The following is a 10000-nucleotide window of genomic DNA, read 5'->3' as shown; positions in this document are numbered from 1 at the left end:
CCTGCACACACACACACACACACACGTCACATTTACAAACTCATTTATACAAGCAAAGATCTTCAGTTCATCAAGAAGCGCTGTAACACACATGAGGATTATGAGTTTAAAGGTCCCATGGTGTGGATTTTTATTATTATTTTATGTTTCCTGAGGTGTACTTATATTGTTAATATGATTTTTACATCAAAAAATGTCATAATTTAGAAATAAAAGGCATTTTTTCTATACTGTTGGCTAGAATGCCCTGTTTGAAGGGGCGTGTCTGCTGTGAGACTTCAGTGAAAACGCCCACTGTTGTGATTGGCTGACATCTTTGCATTTGAAATGAGTGTTAGATAATAGGTGTGTTCGACATCGGCTGCGGCTGGAATCAACTGATCGGCGAGAGTAGCCGCGTGCAGGCGGGGAGGAGCTGCAAACACAGACGTGAAGTCGGACACTTTCTGCTTCCCGCGGTGACGCTCGCGCTGTGTTTGCACACTTTATCAGCTGAAGTGAAATAAATGCAATATTTGGCAATACACAGATGTTTCAGAGACATTATTGTCATGTAATACTTTATGCACTGCTTAATACAGCGTGTGTTTTTACAAGAATAAAGTTCAACATATAAGCCTACACTATCAATGAAGTGGGGTCTATGTTTTTAATCAGTTATATTTTGATAAATATGACAATATAACATCGCGACTACATGAAAGGAGGTTTTACTGTTATAAAAAACAGATTTGTGCGCATTAGTGGAGCTGAAGGTTTTAGAATAAACACGAAACACACGTGATCGCTGTCATGCGGTGAATCTGGCCAATCGTGGAAAGGCTGTGTCGTCATCAGAGCCCGTGCAGCCTCATGCAGACGCTCTCGAGAAACTGCACTGGCTGTAATCACCGGCTGCTCTCGAATCGCTCTCGCGGCACTTTGTTGACATACGTCACTGTCACGTGGCGTCGGCGCTGCCTCAAGTCGGACAAAATTTCTAACCGGCATGCACTGCTTCAAGTCAGCCGCCGATCGGTCTGCGCATCGCTGGGTGAAGTCGAACAAGCCTTATGTGTCGGAGGGGGCGTGGTTTAGCGAGGTCTGCAAGCGGGCACTCGTGGATCAGAGAGACGGAGAGCTGGAGAAAGATTTACACCCATCAAAATTTCTAGCCACTTGGGGAACATATACAGGCAAGGGGAACTCATATTAATGTAAAAAAAAACTCATAAAATGAACATTTCATGCCATGGGACCTTTAAAAGTTCAGTTTGGGACCTTTAAAGAGTTTAATAAACACGTATGTATGGTAATTCACAGGAAACGATCTTCTGTGCTGCTACTGATTTAATTAACAGCAACTTGCATTATTTGATCGATTCAACGTAATAAAATAAATGAGCTTTTACAGAAATGTAATTATATTAATTGCATATTCTATATAGATTTTTTAAAATGCAGAATTTGAGTTTGTCCAGCACTTTCAGTTCAACCTTTAAAAATAATTATTCAATATTTTTGTTAGGGCTGTCAAAAGATTAATCGCGATTAATCGCATCCAAAATAAAAGTTTGTGTTTACATAATATATATGTGTGTGTACTGTTAATTATTATTTATATATAAATACACACACATTCATGTATATATTTAAGAAATATTTGCATGTATATACTGTATATACATTTATATAATCTATAATATATATATATATAAATATAAATGTTTTATATATAAAAAATAATATTTTTTTCTTAAATATATAAATGCTTGTGTGTGTATTTATATATAAATAATAATAATTAACAGAGTACACACACATATATTATGTAAACACAAACTTTTATTTTGGATGCGATTAATCGCAATTAATCTTTTGACAGCCCTAATTTTTGACATTGCTTCAAACACAGATCATGTTCTCTAACAGTCTTTGCACTATTTTTCTTTACATTTTAAGTTTGGGCTCAGTATGATTTTTCTTCTAAGAAGCAAGGATGCATGAAATTGATCATGAAAAAGACATGTATAATGTTTCAAAAGATTATATTTCAAATAAATGCTGTTCTTTTGAATATTCTGGTCATCAAATAATCCTGAAAAATCGAATGTATCACAGTTTCCACAAAAATATGACTGTTTTCAACATTGATAATAATCATAAATGTGTCTTGAGCATCAAATCCTCATATTAGAGTGAATAGTGAAGGATCATGTGACACAGAAGACTGGAGTAATGATGCAAAATTCAGCTTTGATCACAGGAATATATTACACTTTATTATATATTCACATAGAACATTTTATTTCTAGATTGTAATAATATTTCACAATTTTTACTGTCATTTTTGATCAAATAAATGCAGCTTTGGAGAGCAGGAGAAATATTATCGACCTCACACTTTTGAATAGTTGGTGAATAGTCAAGGTAAGTAAAAAATTTTTTTTACATTAAACATTTTTTGGTAGCACTTTATTTAAAGCCCTTTCATAATGCATTATATATTTTCATAAATAATTGTAAGTTAAAATATATTTCCATGTATATTGTTATGTGTTTTAAAAGAGCATCTCACGAATTACAAATAGTTGGAAACATTTGGGATATTGTAAGTACTCAACTGAACACGATATATAACACTGGCCTAGTGGTTTTTGGATATTTTACTGAAAAATTTTTACATAGTGCAGCTTTAAGGAGTGTTCAATGATCAGATAAGTATTATAATGCATTATAACTGTGGTTACAGTTATTAACGAGAGCATACAATGCATTATAAGGTGCATTACAAAGCATAATATATGCATTACAAATACTATTATAATGCTTTAAGTAAAGTGTTACGATAATGTTCTTCCTGCAATGCACATACTGAATGTAAATGTGTGATATTTGCTAGTTATTGGCCATTTTTGTTGACCCGAAACATGTTTGACACTGTCAAATGTTGTGCAATTAATATTTTTTTAATAATACAGTGATACCAACCCTCTACAATGCGAGTAAAACACTCGCATATGCGAGCAAATCTTCACTCTGGGCAATTAAATAATATCTATCATTAGCCATTGGCTAATACATTCTCAGATTTTACTCGCCAGTGTGTGTGTGTGATGCTAAGAATAAGTTTTGCATAAACATATTTTACTCGCTGAACACTCTGAATGAGCGCTTGAGAGTTTTGCTCTTGTCAAGCGATCTATACGATTTCAAATCAGCTCATCTGATGTACCGTGAACTCTAGTGTGAAGAACTCCGTCGCTTTGCTGAGCGCATTTCTCACACACACACACACACACACACACACACACACACACACACACACACACACACACACACACACACACACACACATACACACACACACACACACACAGCGCGCGCGCGAGAGTCTTTAATACCACGCAAAATCGACAAGCTTATTAACAATATGTTAACAATATTCTTTGTTGTATTTTCTTGTCAAAATAACGGCGTTCATTTGGAATTATTCAGCTTTTGAGAACAAGCAGAAGATATGCCGTTTTTTTCCGGTAGTGGGCGGAGCTAATGGGCAAACTGTAATCTCATTGGCTGGCGCTCATTTTTTCTTGTCCCTGTTTTGATTTCAGCAAATCAGTTTGAGCGAATGCTGTCAACGTGATTATTATTCATGAACCTCAGCTCATCAATCCTTAGTGCGTTGTATATTGTTATTATTAGTAGAATTAGTAGTAGTATTATTATCTTTTAATAATATAATATAATTACTATTATCTATTTTTTTTACAGAAACACCAACAATATCTTAAGCACCACTATCGATCGCCATTTACACTAACACTGAATGCAGAATCATTCTTGCACTTTGGTGATTCCCTAGTTATTTTTTGTTTTGACGTTTTACTCAGGATACTTGTCACTCAGGATTTTTTGAAGGGGCAAGTGAAAAACAATTTACTAAAAATCCTGTTGTCCCGGACAAGCGTTAATGTCGAGCCCTGATAAAGTATTTCAGTCTGGCGACTAAACAAAAAAATGTACTAGCCAAAGGACGATTTTATTGCCGCGGTGTGCGTAGAGGGTTGGATATAGGGCTGTAACGATTTGACCAAAAATAAAAACCTTGATTAATTGAACATTTGACCTCGATTACGATTAATGAACGATTATTTTGCTAACTTTTTAGCAAATTTTTTTAGCAAAAAATTTTTTTTTGCGATTTTGCCCTCACAAGTTTTTTGAGTAAGTTTCTGATAAGGTTTGTACTGTAAATATTTTCTACTATTAAAGGTGGATTTTTTTTTCTAATGAAAAAGTGCATTTCTTTGTGATTTTAAAATATTTGAAGGAAACGGTTGACTTTCAGCAGTTATTGTCTATGGAGCAGATTTCTGTTTGTTGTACATCAGATACAGATAAATTAACACTGTATGCCTACATTACATTTATTTGAATGCATTAATGAGAGAGTGATTGTGTGTGTGAATTACTCTTACTGTCTCTATTCATTATGAAGCTGTGGTTTATACTTACTTCAAAGGTATTAAAATAACGTTTGAGTTTCTAAGCTACTTTAGTGATTTTACTTTAGTCACAGGACAGCTTTGATCCTGCGTTTCTGTGCTCCTCTGCGCGCGATCTTCACGTGATGTGCGAGCTTCTGTCTGAGTGTTCGTTTGTCACAATATATCAGGCATTAGCTCAACATAATACACATCTGATGGTCGAAACTCGCTTTAATGTTCAAACTGACAGGGCTTAAACCACATACAAATGACAAAGCTTTGCGAGAACGCAGGTGAAAGAGGTCTGCCTTCAGGGCGCGCGCGTTGTTGTCGCGTTTAAACGCATTTACTTGACAAACTTTACGAGCACGAAAGTGAAAGTGGCTTCGGGGCTTGCGCGCGCCGTCTCTCTCTCTGTGTGTGTGTGTGTGTGTGTCAGCGCGTAGGCTATAAGAACAGCAATTAACTGACCTGTATAAACGGTGTAAAACATGCAGTTACTATAGTGATTCTGGGCATCTATAAACACAGATAACCGCTCCTGCATCTCTGTGTGCCTGCAAACTGGACGGGGCGGAGTCACATGAAAACCGAAATAACCGACATGGGAAAAATACGTCGGTTAGAGGTTCTGAATGTCGGTTTCGGTTATTTTTCGATTAATCGTACAGCCCTAGTTGGATACTCTCAGAATTGACTGATTTATTTGAGTAAATGAATTCCAAACATCCCATGAGCCGTTTCCTGTGAATGACCCTCATTAGACAGATGGTGCCGTACCCGCCGCCCTCTGGAACGCATCGATGGCGTTCTGAATGCCCGTCAGCATGGAGCGATCTTGCCTGGCTCCGATCTGAGTGTAAAGCGCTCCGATGTTGAACAAAACGCTCCCTTTCTCGAACGCCAGCGCCCTCTGGACGGACGGCACGCCGGTCAGAGAGTCATACCTGCGGCGAGACACATGATCAGACCAGCCCCAACTCGCTCACTGGTTTGTGTGCAGCAGTGAGTCTCACCAGTGAAAATGAATCCCCAGACTTCTGTGCGGCGAAAAGAAGCGCTGATCCAGGAAGTACAGCTGGTTGTAATATTCCATGAGCAGCTCCTGTCCCGCTTCATTCCTGCTGGGAGTGCGCATGGCCTGTGGAGAGACGCGAGTCTTCATCAGCCAAAACAATCATTTGACTTTCAGTGAATGACACGGAATTAGTGATGCACCGATCATGATTTTACATGGCCGATTCCGATACCGATTTTTTTCAAGAAAACTGGCCGATTCCGATTTATTTATTTATCCGTTTTATTTTTTCCCACATTGTTTTATTTTTTTCCCAAATTCCGTTTTATTTTTTCCCAAATTCTGTTTTATTTTTTCCCAAATTCCCTTTTATTTTTTCCCAAATTCTGTTTTATCCCCCCATTTTTTTTATTTTTCCCCAAATTCCCTTTTATTTTTAAAAAAAAATCTGTTTTATTTTCCCCCAAATTCGTTTAAATTTGTTCCCAAATTCCGTTTTATTTTTTCCCAAATTCCGTTTTATTTTTTCCCCAAATTCCGTTTTATTTTTTCCCAAATTCTGTTTTATTTTTTTCCCAAATTCCGTTTTATTTTTTCCCCAAATTCCGTTTTATTTTTTCCCAAATTCCGTTTACATTTTTTCCCCAAATTCCCTTTTATTTTTTCCCAAATTCCCTTTTATTTTTTCCCCAAATTCCCTTTTATTTTTCCCAAATTTTTATTTTTTTCCCAAATTCCCTTTTATTTTTCCCCAAATTGTTTTATTTTTTTTCCCAAATTCCCTTTTATTTTTTCCCAAATTCTGTTTTGTTTTTCCAAATTCTGTTTTATTTTTTCCCAAATCCTGTTTAATTTTTTCCCAAATTCCCTTTAATTTTTTCCCAAATTCCCTTTATTTTTTTCCCAAATTCTGTTTTATTTTTCCCCAAATTCCGTTTTATTTGTTCCCAAATTGCCTTTAATTTTTTCCCCAAATTCTGTTTTATTTTTCCCCAAATTCCGTTTTATTTTTCCCCAAATTCCGTTTTATTTTTTCCCAAATTCCATTAATTTTTCCCCCCAAATTCTGTTAAATTTTTTCCCAATTTTTTCCCGGATTCTGTGGTTCCATCCACATCATGGAAATCCTAGGGCCGTAAATATGTGCTGTGATCAGCGCTTCATGCTGACTTTTACTGACCTGTCGAAGCTCCATAAACTCGCGGATCTCACTGAGGTACAGAGACGCGTCCTCACCGTAATGTTCACTGATGAAATCCTGATGAATCAGAAGAGAAAGAAACATTTACTCTGCAGATTTAAACACAGAGCAGCTGCACATAAATACAGTGACACACACCTGAAGAGCTGCAGTCATGTCCATCTCTTTAGTCTCCTTCAACCCCAGTGGAATCATGGGAACATTCACTGTCTCACTGCAACACAACCAGGATTCATTTTTAAATGTTCAATGCATGTGTTTTAGTAATGACAAACTGCAAATGTTTTGCACACGTATAACATGCCGACTGTTTATTATTACAGAAGTGCATAAATTATGACTATGCAACACAGTAACTGGCCTTAAAAAAAAATAGAAAAAAAATAGTCACACTCAGGACCATCGGGTCAAAAATGACCCCCATAGGAAATGAATGGGAAATTGGCAAAAATATGAAAATACAGAGTTTTTTTGTCCATACAATCTATAAATCAGCCAGGATGCTACTCAATAGTGAAGGAGTGAATCTCTAAAACATCAAGAGTGCAAAACAGACTCTCACACACACACACACACACACACACAATAAGCTTTTGGAATGGCACGCGTTCATTTGTGTGTGCGTGTGTTTTTGTGTGTGTAAGTGTGTGTGTGTGTGTGAGTGTATTTGTCTGTTTTGCACTCTTGATGTTTTAGAGATTCACCCCTTCACTGTTGAGTCCTTTTTTCTGCATACTGGCTGATTTGGAGATTGTATGGACAAAAAAAACCTGTATTTTCATATTTTTGCCAATTTCCCATTCATTTCCTATGGGGGTCATTTTTGACCCGAAGGTCCTGAGTGTGACTTTTTTTTTTACGACCATTTAGACTTTTCAAATCCTGTCCCCAATTTTTTTGGATGTTCATATACCAAGTACCAATAAAACACAAGATCCACTATAGTGGTAAAAATGTGCTATTGCGTGATAAAAATGCTCAATGTGTCCACCGGATGGCACCGATCTCATTTGGCGAATTTTATTGATTTTATCGATTCGTTGTTGCAGCCCTAATATGGACCGATATGAAACACTTATATCGTGATACAGTTTTCAGCCATATCGCCAGGCCCTATCAGAGACATTCTCAAACCTGCTCATCGATACGGCTGTACTTCATCAGGTATTAATGCAGAGTTCTGCTGTAAACCATGTGCAGATCCGCAGTGAAGCTGCACGAGTGACCCACCTCTCCATCTGGTAGACGTTCATGCTGCTGTTCAGCTCCTCTAGTTCCTCTTTGAGCAGCTGAAGGTTCGAGTTCACGAAGCTCAGCTCTAAGGCCACAGTCTCCTTCACCTTCTGATTACTGCTGGCCCTGGGCACACGTGTGTCATGTGACCGTTATAATGCAGTAAACGTGTCATGTGACTGTTATAATGCAGTAAACGTGTCATGTGACTGTTATAATGCAGTAAACGTGTCATGTGACCGCTATAAACGTGTCATGTGACTGTTATAATGCAGTAAAAGTGTCATGTGACCGCTATAAACGTGTCATGTGACTGTTATAATGCAGTAAACGTGTCATGTGACTGTTATAATGCAGTAAACGTGTCATGTGACCGCTATAAACGTGTCATGTGACTGTTATAATGCAGTAAACGTGTCATGTGACTGTTATAATGCAGTAAACGTGTCATGTGACCGCTATAAACGTGTCATGTGACTGTTATAATGCAGTAAAAGTGTCATGTGACCGCTATAAACGTGTCATGTGACTGTTATAATGCAGTAAACGTGTCATGTGACTGTTATAATGCAGTAAACGTGTCATGTGACCGCTATAAACGTGTCATGTGACTGTTATAATGCAGTAAACGTGTCATGTGACTGTTATAATGCAGTAAACGTGTCATGTGACCGCTATAAACGTGTCATGTGACTGTTATAATGCAGTAAACGTGTCATGTGACCGCTATAAACGTGTCATGTGACTGTTATAATGCAGTAAACGTGTCATGTGACTGTTATAATGCAGTAAACGTGTCATGTGACCGCTATAAACGTGTCATGTGACTGTTATAATGCAGTAAACGTGTCATGTGACCGCTATAAACGTGTCATGTGACTGTTATAATGCAGTAAACGTGTCATGTGACTGTTATAATGCAGTAAACGTGTCATGTGACTGTTATAATGCAGTAAACGTGTCATGTGACCGCTATAAACGTGTCATGTGACTGTTATAATGCAGTAAACGTGTCATGTGACTGTTATAATGCAGTAAACGTGTCATGTGACTGTTATAATGCAGTAAACGTGTCATGTGACCGCTATAAACGTGTCATGTGACTGTTATAATGCAGTAAAAGTGTCATGTGACCGTTATAAACGTGTCATGTGACTGTTATAATGTGGTAAACGTGTCATGTGACTGTTATAATGCAGTAAACGTGTCATGTGACTGTTATAATGCAGTAAACTTGTCATGTGACTGTTATAATGCAGTAAACGTGTCATGTGACTGTTATAATGCAGTAAACGTGTCATGTGACCACTATAAACGTGTCATGTGACTGTTATAATGCAGTAAACGTGTCATGTGACCGTTATAAACGTGTCATGTGACTGTTATAATGCAGTAAACGTGTCATGTGACCGTTATAAACGTGTCATGTGACTGTTATAATGCAGTAAACGTGTCATGTGACCGTTATAAACGTGTCATGTGACTGTTATAATGTGGTAAACGTGTCATGTGACTGTTATAATGCAGTAAACGTGTCATGTGACTGTTATAATGCAGTAAATGTGTCATGTGACCGTTATAAACGTGTCATGTGACTGTTATAATGCAGTAAACGTGTCATGTGACCGTTATAAACGTGTCATGTGACTGTTATAATGCAGTAAACGTGTCATGTGACCGTTATAAACGTGTCATGTGACTGTTATAATGCAGTAAACGTGTCATGTGACCGTTATAAACGTGTCATGTCACTGTTATAATGCAGTAAACGTGTCATGTGACTGTTATAATGCAGTAAACGTGTCATGTGACCGTTATAAACGCGTCATGTGACTGTTATAATGTGGTAAACGTGTCATGTGACTGTTATAATGCAGTAAATGTGTCATGTGACCGTTATAAACGTGTCATGTGACTGTTATAATGCAGTAAACGTGTCATGTGACCGTTATAAACATGTCATGTGACTGTTATAATGCAGTAAACGTGTCATGTGACCGTTATAAACGTGTCATGTGACTGTTATAATGCAGTAAACGTGTCATGTGACTGTTATAATGCGGTAAACGTGTCATGTGA

At 37.4% G+C, this 10000-nt stretch overlaps 1 protein-coding gene across 1 annotated transcript in view; it reads right to left on the bottom strand.

Annotated features, from left to right (window-relative positions):
- rhpn1 (rhophilin, Rho GTPase binding protein 1) overlaps positions 1 to 10000 on the bottom strand; it is a 28802-nt gene that overhangs the window by 15239 nt on the left and 3563 nt on the right. Inside the window, exons 3-8 of the mRNA XM_079831928.1 lie at positions 7919 to 8047; positions 6827 to 6902; positions 6668 to 6745; positions 5486 to 5610; positions 5250 to 5416; position 1 (exon numbers count right to left, since the gene is read on the bottom strand). The exon at position 1 is cut by the window's left edge and continues 97 nt beyond it. Coding sequence (XP_079688054.1) covers position 1; positions 5250 to 5416; positions 5486 to 5610; positions 6668 to 6745; positions 6827 to 6902; positions 7919 to 8047 — 576 coding nt within the window. The remainder of the gene's footprint in view (positions 2 to 5249; positions 5417 to 5485; positions 5611 to 6667; positions 6746 to 6826; positions 6903 to 7918; positions 8048 to 10000) is intronic.

This window comes from Gobio gobio (genome assembly GCF_949357685.1).
Source record: "Gobio gobio genome assembly, chromosome: 12".
In the NCBI taxonomy this organism is placed as follows: domain Eukaryota; kingdom Metazoa; phylum Chordata; class Actinopteri; order Cypriniformes; family Gobionidae; genus Gobio; species Gobio gobio.
This window is presented reverse-complemented; position numbering and strand designations above follow the sequence as displayed.